This window comes from Lissotriton helveticus, chromosome 1_2 (assembly GCF_964261635.1).
Source record: "Lissotriton helveticus chromosome 1_2, aLisHel1.1, whole genome shotgun sequence".
NCBI lineage: Eukaryota > Metazoa > Chordata > Amphibia > Caudata > Salamandridae > Lissotriton > Lissotriton helveticus.
In genome coordinates, this window is record NC_136058.1 from 303,750,465 (window position 1) to 303,769,634 (window position 19,170).

The following is a 19,170-nucleotide window of genomic DNA, read 5'->3' on the forward strand; positions in this document are numbered from 1 at the left end:
TCGAAGCGGAGCACGGTAAACTGAAAGTGCTGGTGGCACACCGTAAACCACAGATAGCGACGATGGGCAGGCAGAACGGGAATGTGGAAATATGCATCCTGCAAGTCCAATGCTACCATCCAGTCTCCTGGGTATAGGGCAGACAGGACCAGAGCAAGGATGAGCATCGTGAACTTTTCCTTTTTGAAGAAGTAGTTGAGGGCTGTGAGGTCGAGGATTGGACAAAGTCCTCCGTCCTCCTTTGGAACAAGAAAATAGTGGGAATAGCAACCACAACCACTTTCTGACCTGGGAACCCTCTTTATAGCTCCCTTGACTAAGAAAGTTTTGACTTCCTAGCGGAGTTTGACAAGGTGATCCTCCATCAGCGGATCGTAAGTTGGAGGCATGGAGTGAAGAGTATTGTCGAAGAGGAGGGAGTAGGCCCTTCGGACTATTTGCAGCACCAAACTGCCCGGAGGTGATACAGTGGTGGAGGTGATGGTATATCCAGAGCAAAACCAAAGGTGGTGACGGGCAGTGCGTTGACAATACAAGCACTCACCCCCAGTCAACTGATCTGGGTTTAATCCATCACCGTTCTTTAGCCCACTCTGCCACCCCAGTTCAGCCATTAACTGGATGCCCATGACCCAGAGGGCTCTGAATAGATTTTGCGGTGGAGGTGGGGTTCGTGGCTCGATCAAACTTTCGGTCACCCGACCCAGGAGGTCATGGTGAACCATGTCCCTCGATCCCACAGAGGTTGTTGAACTTGCAGGTCCTCTGGCTGGAATAGTGTTGGCGTGGTTGGAAACCCCTTCCGTAGCCACAAAAGGGGCAAAAAGCAGACAGGCTGGAATAGAGTGGCAAGGCCAAGCCTGCTAGTCCTTGAAGCGCTCAAGTGCTGCATCTGCCTGGTCTCTTAACAGACGGGGGCCATTAAAGGGCATGACCATGAGGTTAGCTTCGACATCCCCAAAAAAGCCTAATGGCCACCGTCGAGGAAATCGCTTTATCTAGCGAGTCAGTCGTGTCTAAGGCGCATTTTATTTGGGGGGCGGAGGAGTTTCATATAAAGCGATCTAGACAAGAGAAATCGGGTATCAGAGCGCTTTAAATGAGCACCAGTTTCGTTACAGATGGACACAATCATTTTTGTTAGGCACAGGGAGATTAAGTGATTTGCCCAGATTCACAGGATGTTGAGCGTTGTCGCCGAGACTCGAACCTGGTTCCCCAGGTTCGAACCTGGTTCCCAAGGTTCAAGGTCGTCACTCTAGCCGTAAGGCTCCATTCTCTCCCTGCATTGTATGGCAAAATTCGCTGCATCTCTCCCATCTTACAGCTTGGAAGAGGAGAGCCTGGTCCTCCTTCGAGACTCTGGGAAGCACCAACGCAACAGTATCTCATAGGAATGGGGTAACAGCCCAAGAGGCAAGTGGTGTTTACCGACTGCAATGCTGGGCTTGTGGAAGAAATCATCATCTTACCGAAGCTGTCCAGCTTTTTGGATTTCCTGTCCTGAGGTGCAGAAGGCAACGTACCATGGGAAGAGGAGGCTTGCCCACTTAACTCAGCAGGGTGGGATGGGTGGAGAAGAAAGCTGGGTAGCCCAGCTAAGGGCGGTGGCACCGGGCAATGGCTCTAATCACAGGAGCCCCTGTGCTGGGCTTGGGTCAGGTGCACAGTAGAACATCTGTCAAGGCCACATTGAAAGCCAGCAGGCTGCAGGACCACCGTCAAAGTCTTGACGGACACCGTAGGAAGCACGCCAGCAGGGTCAGGTCGCCCAAATATGGCGTCAAATATTTTTTAGTGGAGAGTATCGCTCCTGCCCCTGGAGAGGGCGGGAGACGCGTACCCGACCTTGGCATATGCTCCGCGAAGCAAGCCCTCGACCGCTGAAGCTCCTGTCTCCTCGAGTGACAGACAGGGCAAAGTCGAAGCACGCTTTGACTTCTTGTGCTTTTGCCGGTGCTTCTTACCTGACCGCGATGACTTAGAGGAGGAAGACTTCAACCAACCCCTCCCCCCGGAGCTGTGCTCATACTTCCTCTCGACTGGGATCAACGAGGCAACCTCCGAGGTGCCAGACACTGGGCCGTAATTAGCTTTAGGGACAGCTCCCTCAAAGTCTTTGGCGTCATGGCCCGGCAATCGGAGAATGACTGTCATGGGCACGCTTCAGGCACTACAGAAACACTAAATGGGGGTTAGTGACCTAAATGGCGCGGTGACAGACCCCACACGACATGAACCCAGAGGTCTTCTTACTGGACATGACCTACACACCAAAATGATTGAACAAAAAGTCAAAAGAAATCTGTCAAAAAGTGATGGGGTAGCTCCCTTTGACGGATCTGTACTGGCTGGCACGAAAAGAACGGACGTCAGAGTGCCAAGGTGACACCTATATTGACGACGCAAACATCACGATTACGAACAAGATGCCTACAACATCTTGCAGAGTCGACCGACACCACCTATCAGCACGCAGGTTACTGCTATCAAAAATCGCCTGGATCCAGCCTGACGCCTGGAAGTTCAAAGGTAAGGAATCTGCAACTAGATTTCTCCATCGGATACATTAATCTACTGACTTCTTTCAGTAACAAGTCATAATTCCTTATGGCCACCAGGTCAACCTTAGTGAAGATCTTCATCTCCAGTTAAGTAACTTACTCAGCTCTGGGCTAGTCAAATATACCTGCAGCTTGGTTTATTAAAAATCGAAGTTTTAGAGGTATTCAGATCGTAACCACATAATCTGCTAAAGAGTATTACATTTTGCGTTACATCATTCACATAAGCTGACAGTTTGATCTTAAATCAATTAAATTCAATAGGTCATATGGCAACATTCCACAGAATTAAGTATAAAATTCCAACTATTCCAAATGAAAATATCAAGGAAACACCCAGAACTTCTAGTCTGTATCATGGGAAAATGTGTAACCAGTGTTATCTTTCTACTTGTACCATTCTTGGGCAATGGTTTAAATACAATTCAGTCTCTTTTTACCAAATGTCTGACTAAAACCCATATGATGCAAAAATAACTGGAGGTACACCCAGATCAAACTGTCCAAAAGCCTTCTTTGCATACAGAAGAAACATACCAATTCCTTCTACAAGGTCTTGGCAGTGTCAGATTATTTTATTGTCATATTGATGTAGTCTGTTTCATCTTGATCCAACAGAAAAACATGTTGTTCCTATGAAACAATACTTGCAATAACTCCTCCAAACATGTTGTCAAAATCTTTGAGCATTATCTTTGCAAGTGCATCAATTAAAGAATCAGAGCATAGAAACCTGCTTTACTCCTTCGGTTTCCCATTAAGAAACAAGGGAATGTTAATATAATCCCATTAGTGTGATACTGCTAAACCAGCAGATAAGAGTATCGAATAGTTTCTTACCTGTCGGCGTAGTTTTGCAGCTTGAAGATCTTTCTGGATTCACTATGCTGTGCATTATTCCGCGGTCTAGCGGTTCGGTCCATAATCGTAGTCTGTTTTTTTTTTTTGGAGCCCAGGTGGGCGTCGACGTACCACTTTCTGGTGTACTTCCTGTGACGTCGGCACGCTTCCTGCGGAAGCTTCCACCTTTGGGCGCCATCTTCTGATTCTTTTTCTCTTGTTTTTGTGTTCTGTCTGTGAATCCTTGGCAATGCTTTCAAGTTCTTCCTTAAGTAAATGATTTTTCACTTTGTCCCTTAAAGTGTCTCTTTGTATTTCATTCTTTGTATTTCCACCTTCTTCTCCTGCCTCATCTTTCTGGCAGAGGTGGGTGGGTTCGCTAGTGAATCGAGAAAGATCTTCAAGTTGCAAAACTACACTGACATGTAAGAAACGATTCGTTTTGCAGCGTGAATCTTTCTGGATTCACTATGCTGTGCATAGACTTTGTAGCGGTTTGTTATTTTTGTGGCGGCTGGGTGGAAGATGAGTGCTGGTTGTTGAATATATGTTGAAGCACTTTCTGTCCTACTTGTGCTTCTTTGTTTATTTGCATATCCACGCAGTAGTGCTTAGTGAACATGTGCACTGAAGCCCATGTTGCCGCCAGGCATTTGTCCTGAATGGGTGTGTTAGCCAGGAAGGCTATTGTTGCTCCCTTTTTCCTGGTAGAATGGGATTGTGCCCCCTATGATAGTTCTTGCCCTGCCTGTTTGTGGCAGAATTGTATCGTTAGTGCAATCCATCGTGCGATGGTGTCTTTTATTACTGGTCTACACAGGAAACTGGTTGCGAAGGACACAAAGAACTGCTTTGTTTTCCTGTGCTCCTTCGTTCTTTCTATGTAATGCATTACTGCCCTTCTAGCGTTCAGAGTGTGCAGTGCCCTCTCTGCGCTTGTGGATGGTTTCTGAAAGAAGCTCGCTATCTGTATTGTTTGGTTCTTGTGGAACCTGGACACCACCTTTGGCATGAAGTGTGGGTCCGTTCTCATTACCACCCTGTCATTGTGTATTTGGATGTAGGGTTCTTGCAGCGTTAGTGCTTGCAGCTCGCTTACCCTGCGCAGCGAGGTGATTGCCACCAGAAACGCGGTCTTCATTGTTAGCATTTGTAGTGAGGCCTTATGGATGGGTTCAAAGGGCGCTTTCATAAGTTCTGTTCGGACTAAATTAAGGTTCCATGCCGGTGGCGGCATCCTCTTGGTGGTGCGATCCTTTTTGCCCCTTTCAGGAATCTCTTTACTACTTGTGATGTAATGAAGCTCTTTCCTGTCTCTCCTCTTGTGTAGGCTACAATCACTGCTAGGAGTACTCTTAGCGAGGATGAACTTAGTTTTGCTTTCAGCAGGTGTGAGAGATAGCTTAGTACCGTTGATTCCCTTGTCATCTTATTGAGTAGTTTTTTCTTGCTGCACCATTGTGTGAACCTCTTCCATTTTGCCACATAGCACCTTCATGTGGTAGGTCTCCTTGCCTCTCATAGCACCCACAGGGTGCTCTCCGGTAGCCTTAGGTGTGCAAACTCTATGTCTTCGGGAGCCATGCAGCTAGGCTGAGGCTCTCTGGCTCTGAGTGTAGTACTTCGCAGTTTTGCATGGAGAGTAGGTCTTTTCTTTTCCCGAACTTGTGGGGTGGTCCCTGTGCCATTTCCATTATTTGTGAGTACCAGGTCTGGCTTGCCCACTGTGGTGGCACCAGGGTCAGCGTCATGTTGCTGGTTCTGCACTTGTTGAGTACTCTGTGTATCAGTGGTATCGGGGGAAAAGTGTAGGCAAATGTTTTCGACCAGCTTATCCACAGGGCATTCCCCTGGGATCGTTCCCCTGGTTGCATGGATGCGAAGTATCAGCATTTTGGTGTGTTGCAAATAGGTCTATCGTCGGTGTTCCCCACCTCCTGAATAGCCTTTGCGTTTCCTGTGCATTGAGCTCCCACTCGTGGGATGCTGATGTCTGTCTGCTGAGCCAGTCTGCTTCCACATTGTCCTTCCCTGGTAGGTGTATGGCTAGCAGGTCTATTTTGAGTGGGATGGCCCATCTCCATATTTCTTGCGCTAGGTTGGATAGTGCGACTGATTGTGTTCCTCCCTGCTTGTTGATGTAGAACATCGTTGTTGTGTTGTCTGTATCAACACTCTGTGGTTGCACAGTTGTTTCTGGAAGGCCTTCACGGCGAGGAACACTGTCTTTAGTTCCAGGTAGTTGATGTGTCTGACCGCATCTGCTGGAGTCCACAGACGCCTCACCTTGAGCTACTTCATGTGTGCTCCCGATCCCATCTGGGATGCGTCTGTGGTGATGGTCACCGTTGGGGTTGGTGGTGTTAAAGGCTTCCCTTTTGTTATGTTCGCCTTGTTCCACCACGTTATCTCCTCCTGCACTGCATGTGTTACAACCACTAGATCTTCCCAACTTTCTGTAGCTTATGACCATTGTTGTTGCAGCCATTCCTGGAATGGTCTCATGTGGGGCCGTATATTGGGGACCAGGTGTATGCAGGACGCCATCATCCCCATGATCTTGCTTGCTGTCCTCTCTGTCAGAGTTTGCCCCTTCTGGTAGTGGCGTGTCTCCTTCAGCAGGGCCAGTTTTCTCTTGTCGCTGGGGAACACCTTGCTCTGTATGGTGTTGATCTGTGCACCCAGGAAGATCTTCACTTGCTCTGGTTCCATTGAGGATTTCCCCCAGTCTATGGAGAATCCCAGGTCTGTCAGCGTTTCTGTGACTCGCTGTGCGTGTTCCTTGCATGCCCTGTGAGAACTTGCTTTTATTAACCAGTCGTCGAGGTACGGGTATACATGAATCCCTTCCCTCCGCAGGTACGCTGGCGCGGCCGCAAGACATTTGGTGAAAACCCTAAGTGCGGATTTTAGTCCGAAGGCTAGGGCTGTGAACTGGTAGTGTTCTTTGTTGATGGTAAATCTTAGTAGATGTTTGTGCTGCCTGTTCATGAGAATGTGCAGGTAGGCATCTTTGAGGTCTATGGTGGACATGAAGTCTCCGTCCCTTATCTGAGGAATGACTTCTTGTAGGGATGTCATTTTGATTTTTTGTGTCTTTATGTATTTGTTTAGGAACCTTAGATCCAGGATGGGTCTTAGCATTTCGTCCACTTTTGGTACTAGGAAATAGTTTGAGTGCACTCCCTTGTTCCTTTCTCTGAATGGAATTGATTCGATGGTCTCCTTTTGGAGGAGTTCTTGTGCTTCCTCTAGGAGTAGCGCTAGTTCTTTTCCTGAATGCGCCTTCCTTTTTGGTTTTCTGTTTGGTGGTTTGTTTTCCAATTCTATGCAGTATCCAAACTGTATGATGTTGAGTATCCATTTGTCTGTAGTTATCTTCTTCCACTCCTGGAAGAAATGTCTTAGCCTGCCTCCTACCGGTGTTACATGTTCGTTGATGTTTGGTCCGTGTAACCCTCTCTTGTTGACCTTGTTGTGCTCCACCCTCGGATGGGTCGTGTGGGTGGGCACGCTTTGCGGGACGGAGTCACTTTGTGGTGGGTTGCTGGCCCCCTCTTCTTGTTTGCCCTCGTCCATTCGCCCTCCCACGAAAGGACTGGCCCCAAAGCTGGTACTGCCAGGTTTGTTTTTGCTGTCCCTGCTGTGCTTGATTGTCACCCTGGTGGGCCTGCTGGAATGTCTGGTGTGACGTTCCAAGCTGGATTCCTCCCCTTCCGTTTGGTCTCCGTGTCGGGGTACCCCTTCTCATCCCTCTGAATTGTAAGGCCCCCATGGACCTTGTAGTTTCATTTTCTTTCTTGAGCTGGGTGAGTGCCCCGAACAGTGTTTCTCCATTGAAAGGGATGCTCAGAATGTTGTTCTGTACTTCCGCTTGAAGCCTGAGATCCTGAGCCAGGCATGCCTTCTTTCTGTGATTCCTATCATAAGCCTGCTGTATGTGTCAGCCCCATCCAAGGCTGTTTTCAGGCAAGAATTTGCTATATTTTTTCCTTCCTCCACCAGGTGTGATGCTCTTTGTTGGTATTGCTCGGGGAGGTGCTTGAGCAGCTGTCCGACCTCGTCCCAATGCTGGTACTGGTGTCTGTTTAGTAGGGCATTGGAGTTCGCCATGCGCCAGTGTACCGCTGCATTCCTCTCTATTTTCCTCCCAGTTAGTTCCTCCTACTTTCTTTGTCTGGTGGTGGCCCTGATGTTGTTGGGACGTTTGCCCTTTTCCTGGCTGTTGCCTCAATAATGGAGTCCGCCGCGACGGATCCCTGGATGTAGGGAGGGTCCTTTAGAGGAGTGCTGTATTTCTTCTCCGTCCTAGGCGTGACAGACCTGCAGGTCGCTGGATCTTTGAACGCCTCCCTCCCTTGGCCTATGACACGCTGAAGCACGGGGAGGAATTGACTCCTTCTTTGAGTGGGGAGCAGGGTCTCTAAGAGGAAGCATGCCTTTAGTTTTTCCTACTCCAGTTTGACTCCATAAGCCGCTGCCTGATGACCATGTTATGGGCCCCAATGTCATCTGGCGGCGAAGGCCTCTAAGGATACATCCCCACGGCCTTTTCCGGGTTTTCAGCGTCGAGGTACTGCCAATCCAGGTCCTGTGCCATCGAGGATGCCGAGCCGAAACTCGTCCGCTGGTCATCGTCGCCTTCTTCCTCATAGTATAAGCACTCGTCCCCTAGGTGTTCCTGGGGCTCGGGAGTTTGGCGGTTCTACGGCGTCAAACTCCTCTCCCTCTTCTATTTCGACGAACGTCGTTGGCGGTTGCGACGGAATCGTGAACCTTTTCATTTTCTTGTCGAACTCTCTTACTTTGCAGGATGTTCTCCATTTCGGCTTCGAGCCTTCTCTGTTTTCTCTCCATCTCGGCGGCATGTTCGGTGTTGAGCGGCCGATCTCTTTGACGTAGTCGTCAAAGCAACCTGCTGCTCCTTCTCCTTCGAAGTCGAGCGGTCTTTTTCGGGCACATGCTTCGACAACCTTCGCTTTTCGCCGGTCTTCGCCGCCTGGGAGTCCTTTTCGAAAGATCTGCTGGGCTGTTTGTTCTTGGATGATGCTGCGGCCGTCGAGATTTTCGGTGCCAGTGCTCCCTTCGAGGACTTAGACTCTGTTTTTCGAGAGTCTGTTGGGGTTTAGGTGTCGACGTATCTCCTACCTCTTTAGATGTTTTCTTATCAGTCTCTACGACCGTGTAGTCATCTGGTCCCTCGGTGATGTTGTCCTCTTCGTCGCTGGAGGAGGCCCATGTCCCGAAGTGACGGAGGATGGCCTTTGCCTTGCATGGTGTAGTTGGCTCTTCTTTGTCTCTCTAACCCTGAGTGTCTTCGGGGTGAAGGCGGAGCAGGCGTTGCAATCCTTGCTCTCGTGGTCGACCGGCAGGCAGGGGGTGCAGACTGGGTGCTGGTCCTTCTACGCGTATTTGTGATAAAAGGATCGGACACTAAAGATGCATTCACCTCCTGGCCATATAGGTCGTAGGTGGCTGCTTTAGGAGAGAGCGATTGATCGCCAGCACTGTCCAGAGGAACACTTAGAAAAACGCCCTGACATTATATTCGGTAAGCAGGAGACTGTTATTTCGTGGGTATGTTGCTTCTTTAAATAGAACCAAAATGGTGCTTTTCAATGTTGATTATATACCTCAACGGTTTGGGACAGTACTTATTAGATTAGAAAGCCCACAATAAGGATAAATGCAGTCTTTCAAAGTACATTTTATTTAAACATTTCTCTTAGGATATAACTTTCCCAAAAAACATACAACATTAAGAAAAAGTGAATATGATTGAAGAGACTCTCATTAAGTTTTTTTGTATGTAATAGCTTATTTTTTGTGAATGTGTTTTTTCAGCAGGTCATTTGGATAATGTATATGGATAAGATTGGCGGAAATTAACTTTCAACATCTGCTTTCAGAGAATGCCAACACTGGCTACAGTAATATATAAAAAAATCATTTGTATATATAAAGATTGTATATAGAAAATGATAGTATGTTTTTAATTGTATATATGTTCGTAAATATTATTGTAAATATAATGTATATTTTCTATACTTATTTGTAGCCCTGAAGAAGTCCTTAGGAACTAAACGTGTTGGCTACGGTGTGTGCTTTTAAAGAAGATTATGAATAAAGAACCTTTATACAAAGACCTGCTAAATGGATTTCAATCTTGTTGAACTTGACTATTGCTTACTTTGAGTGGAGTGCCAGACCATTGTGTTTTATTTCACTATTTTCATAGACTTGCTTTGAATGAAATATGCAGCTGCTGTATTCACCTGCAAAAAGCATGCTTTCTAAGCTACAAGTGGGAGATAAATAGTATGCTCTGCAACAATATCCAAATATATAGCTTTATGCATCATTCGCCTCCAAACATAGTATTTAGGTCTTCTTTAACCTGAAATCTCTGGTAGGTTGCATAAAATGACATCCTAACTCTGCTGAAGAACTTATAGGAGATTCTGTCGCAGAGGGTTTAATGGAGAGAAGCAACTCGGGAAGGAACATGTGCAGTTGACTCCCTGCCAGCGACACAATCTCAGCACTTTATCTCAGTTTCATCACAGAAAGACTGTGCTTACCTCAGTGCGGGGAAGGTAATCTGGATCCGCCTGTATTCTGGCTATGACCTCACAGAGGATGATGCCGTAAGAGAACACATCTGCCTAAATGAGAGGAACAAGACCTATTCAATCAAAGAATACTCATTTCAGTACTCTGGGAATCTATAAAGTACCATGCTCAATATTATAAAGCGGTTTTCAGAAATTGATTTCTTATTGGCTCACCAATGCCAACAAGAAATTACGTAAAAACATGTATAAGACAATACCTTCAAGGTGCTTACGTTAGCTTTCACAATACTCCACATTGTATTTTAACCAGAAACAAAAACATGCTGTCACTACATCTTCTTAGCACCCATCCAATGCACTCCAGTGAACACCATGCACTGCTACTTCAATTAGCTGAGTGGAATGAGCTGCTGAACAACTCTTGCCATAGTACAAGTCGGAGGAATGGTGGGTGCAAGTTATAGGAAAGGTCTAAGAGTAAACATTCTTAAGAGCGCATTCAGCTCTTTCATGGTCACAGTCCGTAGGAATAGATTACCCAGAAGAGAAAACTCTGGTAAGGGGATAGCATAGGCACAAGATCGAGTTTATGCAAACATTATAAAGAGCTTTATGAACAAACTGAATAAATATTTCTGGGTAAGTCATCAGCAATATAATGCTTAGACTAAGCGTTACTGTGCTCATATGGCTGCTATAAACATGTTTTATAGGCTGGCTAGCCATGAGGCTTTCGTTAGAATAATAGAACGTGCATGGGCTTATGACATAACGTGTATTTGTAAAGTGTACGTTCATCGCAAAGGGTATCTTGGCGCTGAATAACAGATGTTTATTGTTACCAAATTCAATGGTACTCAATGTATAACCCTAGACATCTTTACAGTGTCACTACTTGAATTTGGAAGCTGAAGACCTGGCTTTTCGTATAGTCTCACTAGGCCCTAAGTTTAGCTAGACTCATACCTGCTCTGCACCAAAATACCTGGGGACAGTACGCTCTACAGGTCTGCATAACATAACAAAACATAACAACGCAACAGTTCTTCAGGGAGATGCAACTGTGAGAGGAAGGTAAAGATGCTTATGTCCTGGTATTCATGATATGAGTTGGCACCTAGAAAGTTGTTAATTACTTGCTGGACAATGACTTGTAATGATAGAAAGATTGAGTTAAGTGTGTACTATGTACTGGAATGATCTGTGGATTTTCTCAGTTTTATAACAAATCAGATTATGGCTTTTCCCTATTTACTCAGATGATGAAATATGCACTTCTAAGAAAACATTCATATTTTAGTATTAAGGTTGTTCATATCTACTGCTGTTTAAGACTCTTTAATAAAATTCCTTTATTTTTTTGAACCCCCTTACCTGTCAGTCCTCACAGCTACTGGCCTCACAGTCACAATTGATGGCATTTAGATTCACTCAAATCAACTCAATTTCCGTTTTTTATCCACTTTAAAAAAAACACAGTAAAATAAATGGGTTTCTGTCTTTATCTGTGAAAATCAATACAAACTGATAACAGGGAGCTTTAGATATAATGCACTTGAAATAAGGTAGACAGGATAGACGTCACGTTTGTGACAGAGTAATCTGTCCGCCAAACTTGAGGCCCTTACACTTCACCTGACAAAAAGGGTGTTGGAAGAGACTTTCTAAGTGTCAAGGTGAGCTCAAAGTTAAACGCCTCCAAAAGTCTCCGCCAAGTCTGATCAGATACCAGGAGATTGGAGAGATTGGAGAGAGACTGTACAGAAGGAGCCAAATAAAAAGAACCGATACCATTAGGCCCTAGTACACGAAAGAGCACAGGAGAAGGGATCTTCACACTGGCCAGTCAAAGAGATCAAGATACACATTTGCAGAAGGGAGGAATCCTTCTACCACTCTCACCCCACGGGTTAGAGAGAACATTTGCATCTCTTAACCACAGAGGAAAATAGTGCAGGAATGAGAAGCTGTAATGATCAGAAAGAGCCACCGTTACTAGAACAAGCGGTCGAGAAATGAACGTCATAACATGACAGGCACCGGCCAATCCACAGTCGAGAGTCAGACTCTAAAGAGAAATCGTATTCCATATGACCACATCCGCTCCCAGAGCCGTTTCCCACAACTCATCCATTTTTATACTACTTGACGCGCCGCTTCACACTAGCAGCAGTTGTAAATGATCTCTTCACAATAGGACTAAAGATGTAATCACAGACAAACGCATTTTCTTACTCTTATAATTTTGGGGGTGTTAGTTTTGTGCTCTAAATTGTGCAGAATAGTGCACACTCCAGAAACCACTCTGCTACTTCTATTTTGATGCTGACAGCCTGCCAGCTTCCAGTTTAAATATAACTCATGCCCATGAAATCCCAATTCTATAAAGTTTAGATAAAATATGTGATTATTGCAATCCGATATGACTAAGGCACAAGAACTGCTCAAACAGACTACTTCACCAAAAGGGGTCACTTAGTACTGTCTGCTATGGATATTGTCAGGCCTGCTTCCTTCCAGGTTATAGTGATCTACAGGCCAAGTTGAAACCCTGTGAATGTAATCTAATTGCTCTTAGGGTCACACCGTGCACTGATAGTAAAAAGCTGCATTTGTTTGGTAACTAACAGAGACTGTTGATTGTAAAGAAACATTGCCTCGTCTAGTTGACCTGCTTGGCGCATTTATGCATCAGTTTAATTTGTTTACTATTCCGTACATTCAGATTTATTTACTGTAAAAAACTACAATTTTGAGAGAAATGGCATACATTATGATAGTGCAAAGAATGGTGTGCAGGTGAGATCATCTTTCTTTTGTGCAAGAGATTTTGAAACCATTCACCTCCCTTGGAGATACGTGGAAGCATCTAAGTAATCCCTGTTCTGCTTTTCTTTATTAGCAATTGTTTAGAGCACGCTCTGCATTCAGCGTGGCACTTCAGCGCCTTTTGATATTTTAGATATTTGAAAAAAGTAAATAGTCTCAGTACAAGGCATGTTTCTCACAGGAACATAGCATATTCATTTAGGATAGGTCATCTTCTAGAAATGAAAGGTGTTTGAAACCATGTCTTCTAAGGGAAAGGCTGAATGCATCTGGGAATCAGTAACTTCAGTGTAATTTGGATTTCAATATAAAGGCTTCACTACCAAAGCTAACCCTGTGGAAGGTCAGTATGTTTTGATCTGATGAATGGCTAGGTGCACTTTCTTGGGCATCCAGCGTTTGCCAGAGAAAGACATTTTAATGTCCAACTAAAAATGCCCACAGGGGCTTAGATTGGCCCTTGTTTATGTCAGAGAGCTCTTCTGCCTCAAAGGCCCGGTGAGCATAAAGTATGTGCGGAGTGCCCTTGTGGCCCAGGTTACATAGGCAGTACTATACTATACTATAGTACTATACTGCAGGGGCACAAGAGAGTACTCCAGCACATAAGGGCAATAAGGAACAAGGATCAGTCCTACCCGGTAGCCAGACATTTTAGTGAAGTTCACAATGCGGCCCCCAAAGAGTTGAAATATTTTCTGATTGATTCTATTCCCACCCCCCTCCCCCCACAAGAGAGGAGGTGACAGGGAAAAGGCCCTTAGACAATTGGAAATATGTTATATTTTAAATCTCGATACAAAACACCATAGAGGCTTAAATGCAACAGAGGAATTATATACATGTCTATAGCTAAGACGAGTAAGGATGAACAAGACAAGGACATAATTAGTCATCAGGATATTAAAAAAACACAAGGGGTTTTCTAAATTCTAGCCGCCACTGCATTCCCATCTTTTAAAATACACATGGGTTAGATAGGTTTAACACTTTTTTTTAATATTAGAAGTTAATGTACAAGCATTTAAAGAAAAACAACAAAAAATTTCAACCTGCACTGGGCACCTTTTGCTGTAAGGTTTACATATGATCTGTTTACATGATTTGTATTGTATAAAGAAGATGACTTCGAAACCGGTCGGCAGGTGTTATGGCCGTGAAAACAGATCGGAGGGCCGGTGTCTGCATACCTGATTAAGGAGCTGATGCTTGCAGTTCATGTTGGTGTCTGAGTGCTTCTCGCAACAGGACAAGCAAGGAGCATGAATATTTAGGCGGTGGCCCTACCGCCTAGGATGCACCACTCCGTAACCTAGGGGGACGTTGGGGTTGACCTTTGCCGGCCTCTTTCTACGGGACACCAACAAAGGATTAAGGAGGCACCCACTCTCTGAGGCCCATCAGTGGGTTTAAAAACCTTTGGTAGCGGGACATTGCACAAACAGCGGGAATGTATTTCCCATCAAAACTACAGCTCCCAGAAACACGCTGCGTAGTATCCTACAGATCCGCCCATTAGGGGGCGCGCAATAACGTGAATATAAGGGGCTGAACTGAAGAGTGCTCCATCTCACCACAAACCTTGATAAAGAAGATGACTTCGAAACCGGTCGGCAGGTGTTATGGCCGTGAAAACAGATCGGAGGGCCGGCGTCTGCATACCTGATTAAGGAGCTGATGCTTGCAGTTCATATCGGAGTGCTTCTCGCAACAGGACAAGCAAGGTGTGTGTGTGTGTGTGTGTGTGTGTGTGTGTGTGTGTGTGTGTAAGTGTGTGTGTGTGTGTGTGTATATATATATATATATATATATATATATATATATATATTACTGTTCACAACACGCAGCGATGCTGCGCAAATGCACTCTACTCTGATAAGACAGAAGATCACTCCATTTGTTTCTTTGCGCTTTCCAAATCGATTTATTATTTCAATTGCTGCATAGTGAATACGGGCAAAGGAAAAACCTCAACGCGTTTCGGCGAGGTTTTGTGCACATTCACCGAAATTACCCGTGACCAAGGCGATTGTCTCGCCGAAACGCGTTGGGGTTTTTCCTTTCGCGTATTCACAATGCATCAATTGAAATAATAAATCGATTTGGAAAGCGCCAAGAAACAAATGGAGTGATCTTCTGTCTATCAGAGTAGAGTGCATTTGTGCAGCGTCGCTGCGCGTTGTGATCAGTAATTTGATACAGGGTGACCTCTGCCCCTGAGTTGCACCGCTGTCCCGGCGACTATGCGGAGGATGTGAACCTGATATATATATATATATATATATATATATATATACACAAGTTACTTACCTGTAACTTTGGTTCCCCAGTATTGGTAACTTTCATTGATTCCCATGCTTTGTATCATTCCCCGTCGTCGGGATGGGAGCCTCGGTAGTATCACAACCATAGAAACAAAAGAGAAAAATAGGCCTAGGCCTCATCTCATTTTGTATCCTATCACCCTCTTTTTGTAAAAGAGACCAAACTTTTGTCAGAACCAATCAGAGCAACCTCACCCCATAGAACCTTCCTGAGAGAGCTCAGAGCCTCAGATTTTCGTAGCCGTTGTGCAAACCGCCACTATCTCTCGTCAAAAGACTGAGCTTTCCCAGGGGAGGAGGGTGGGCGCATGGGAATCTATGAAAGTTACCAATACTGGGGAACCAAAGTTACAGGTAAGTAACTTGTTTTCTTGCCCCAGTATTGGAACTTTCATAGATTCCCATGCTTTGTATCAGAGTAGCTAGCAGTAAATCACAAAGACACATTTTGTAGTTACATGGCATCACATAACCATATTAGCAATACTTATAGCATAGCAAAACAATAAACAAAATGTGCTCACCAGGATGGAGGGATTGTAGGGAAAGCTCACCTCTCAATGAAAAAGATTCCGCAGAACTTCTTGACCAACAGCCGCATCGTCTCGTCCTGCAGACTCCAGGCAGTAGTGTTTCGTGAAGGTATGAGTACTACTCCACGTTGCTGCCCTGCATATGTCCTTAATGGCGACTCCAGAGAAGAGAGCCACAGACAATGCCACAGACCTTGTGGAATGTGCACGGACTTTTCTGTCCACTGGCTTGCCCGCCTCCTGATGGCAGAATTGAATCGCACCAGCGGGAAATGCCACTCTTTGCCAAAGAAAACCCCTTCCGTTGTGCGCTGTAGGACACAAACAACTGGGATGATTTCCGAAAGGGTCGTGTGCGCTTCAAGTAGAATTTCAAGCATCTCTGAACGTCCAAAGAATGTAATGTGCGTTCCGCAGCCGTAGAAGGGCGCGGAAAGAAAGACTTTAAAATCAAAGGTTCATTCAAGTGGAACTCAGACGGCACCTTCGGAATAAACTTCGGATTGGTGCGAAGAATAAGAACATTCTTTTTGAATTGAAGGAATGGATGCACTATGGAGAGGGCTTGAAGTTCACTAACTCTTCTCGCTGATGTCAGAGCTAAGAGGAGGGCAAGTTTCCAAGACAGGAACTCAAGTCCGCCTTGTGCACAGGCTCAAACGGAGCTTTCATGAGTTGAGCCAGGACAAGATTGAGCTGCCAAACTGGTGGAGGAGGTCGAACTGGAGGATACATCCGGAACAAGCCTTTTAAGAATTGTTTAACAATCCTAGAGGACCATAAGGAAGGGCCTGAAGAACTACGCCGAAACCTTGATATGGCTGCAAGATGTACCTTCACAGGCGAATACGCCAACCCAGACTTAGCCAATGATAGTATATATGGCAATAGTTGATGAGGCAGCGACTTGTAAGGAGGAGACCTTGTCTTTGACACCATAGGCAGAACCTCTTCCATTTTGCCTTGTAAGTTTTATTAGTGCTCGGTGCTCGAGCCGGTGACAAAACTTCTCTACATTCCTGGGAGAGAATTTCAGATGACGGAACTCTCTGTGTTCACGAGCCACGTTGTCAAGTGTAGCGATTTCGGATCCGGATGGTAAACCTGTCCCTGATTCCTTGACAACAGGGACGGAATTGGTTGTAAGCGAATTGGAGGAGCCTGGGAGAGCCGCAGGAGTTCTGTGTACCAAAATTGATGAGGCCACGCTGGTGCAATGAGAATCATCTTGCATGGTTCCGCCTTCATTTTCCTGAGTACTCGAGGAATGAGGGGAATTGGAGGAAAAGCGTAAAAGAATGCGCTGTACCAGGCCATCGAAAGGGCGTTCCCCAGGGATCCCTGATGGTGAACCTTGCTTGCGTAAAACCGGCATTTGGCGTTCACCGGAGAGGCAAAAAGGTCGATGGTTGGTCTCCCCCAAACCGAGAACACACTCTCCAGAATGGACTGATTCAATTCCCATTCGTGAGTCACCTCTGTCTGGCGACTCAGGGCATCCACCTTGACATTGAGCGAGCCTGCCAGGTGTTCGGCTCTCAGACTGATGCCGTGAAGAATCGCATAATCCCAGATCCTCTGAGCTTCTGTGGATAGAGTTTGCGACCTCGTTCCCCCTTGCATGTTGACGTAGTGCATGGCCGTCTTATTGTCCGTCCGTACCAGCACTGTATGGTTGCGAACTCTGGGAAGGAAAGCCTGCAAGGCCAACCGAATGGCAGTCAGCTCCAAAAATTGATATGGCAATGGCACTGGCAGCGGGCTCTGGACTCCAGTGCCCGCTGACTTGAAGCTCTCGGAGCACTGCTCCCCAGCCTTCCAAAGAGGCATCCGTGGTCATGATCAGAGGGGATGGTGAAATTCTGAACGTCAGACCTTGCACGATATTGTCTTGAACTAGCCACCATTCGCATGCCCTTCTCATTGCTGATGTCACCAACACCTTGTCGTTGAATGATCCCTCTGCTTGGCACCATTGTTTGTCTAGTTCTTCCTGCAGAGGACGCATTCGCAGCCTGCAATGCGGTATTAATGGTATGCAGGAGGACAGCGACCCGAGAAGGGACTTGTATTGACGGACTGAAAGGCATTTCTTGTGGAACAGTTGATGCGCTGATACGATCAACTTTTGTTGACGCTCCTCCGAAGGACGAGCCGTGCATTGCTTTGTGTCCAAAATGGCCCCCAGGAATCTTGTGGATCTGGAGGGTTGCAGAACTGACTTGTGTTTGTTTAGCTGAAGGCCCAGGTGACTGAACAACTGGATGCAAGTTGAAACGGCTTGAGAAGTTTCCTTGAAAGATGGAGCCTTGACGAGCCAGTCGTCCAAGTAAGGGAAAACTTCCAGGAATTGTTTTCGTAGAAAAGCCGCTACTGGTGCTAACACTTTGGTGAATACCCGTGGTGCAGACCGAAGGCCAAACGGAAGCACCTTGAATTGGAAATGGCTCTTGCCCACTGTGAAGCGCAGATATTGTCTGTGAGCTGGGTGTATCGGAATATGGAAATACGCATCTTCTAAATCCAGAGACTCCAAATAGTCGCCTGGGTTCAAAAGAGGAAGAATTTCTCTGAGAGTGACCATCCTGAAAGAGAGTTTGATGAGAGAAGTGTTGAGCTTTCGTAGGTCTAGTATGGGGCGCCAAGTCTCTGCCGTCTTCCGCACCAGGAAGAACCTGGAATAAAAACCTCTGCCCCTCTGAGAGAGAGGTACCGGTTCTATTGCCCCCTTGAGGAACAATTGATGGGCTTCGAGATGGAGCAGTCCCAGATGTTTCGTGCGGATGGCGCCCGGAGCTCTTGTTGGAGGAAGATCTTGGAATTCCAACGTATGGCCACTCTCTACAATATTCAGGACCCACTGGTCTGATGTTATAGACTTCCAGCTGTTCAGACAAAAGGATATCCTGCCCCCCACTGATGTGACTGGGAGGGAAGGAACAGTAGGTAGAGCCAGGAGGCCGCTATTGCCGCTTGGCGTGGTCACGTCCCTGACGGTTCTGACGGCCTCGCGGAGGTTGGCGAGAGTAAGACGCCGATTGTCCCTGCCGTTGATTTGAGTATTGGGTCTTATAAGACTGCGAAGATTGCGAGGAATATCTCTATTGGGTGTTGCCTCTATACGAAGAGAAACCTCTGCCACAAGCGCCTTTAAATGGGACCTTACGGTAGTTGAGTGATCCCAAGGACTTCGCCGTGTCTGTATCCTTTTTTATATTTTGCAGGGCATCATCAACATGCTTACCGAAAAGCATCTCTCCATCAAATGGGAGATCCAGGATCTTATTTTGGACCTCCTGACGAAACCAGGTGGCTCTCAACCAGCCCTGGCGACGTAGCACCGCAGACCCTGCTAAGGCCCGAAAAGCCGTGGAAGCTATATCCATAGCACAGTCGATAACTTCAGAGGAGGATTTCTCTCCCTCCATCAGCACTCTCTTGGCCTCATCCCTTGTGGAGTCTGGTAGTTGTTCCACAAACGGTTCCATGTCACACCACATCTGGC

At 46.1% G+C, this 19,170-nt stretch overlaps 1 protein-coding gene across 2 annotated transcripts in view; it reads right to left on the minus strand.

Moving 5' to 3' along the window:
- TESK2 (testis associated actin remodelling kinase 2) overlaps positions 1-19,170 on the minus strand; it is a 599,416-nt gene that overhangs the window by 44,589 nt on the left and 535,657 nt on the right. For both annotated transcript variants that reach the window (XM_078671787.1, XM_078671788.1), the window contains one exon: positions 9,986-10,069. In XM_078671787.1, the coding sequence (XP_078527913.1) occupies positions 9,986-10,069 (84 nt within the window). The remainder of the gene's footprint in view (positions 1-9,985; positions 10,070-19,170) is intronic.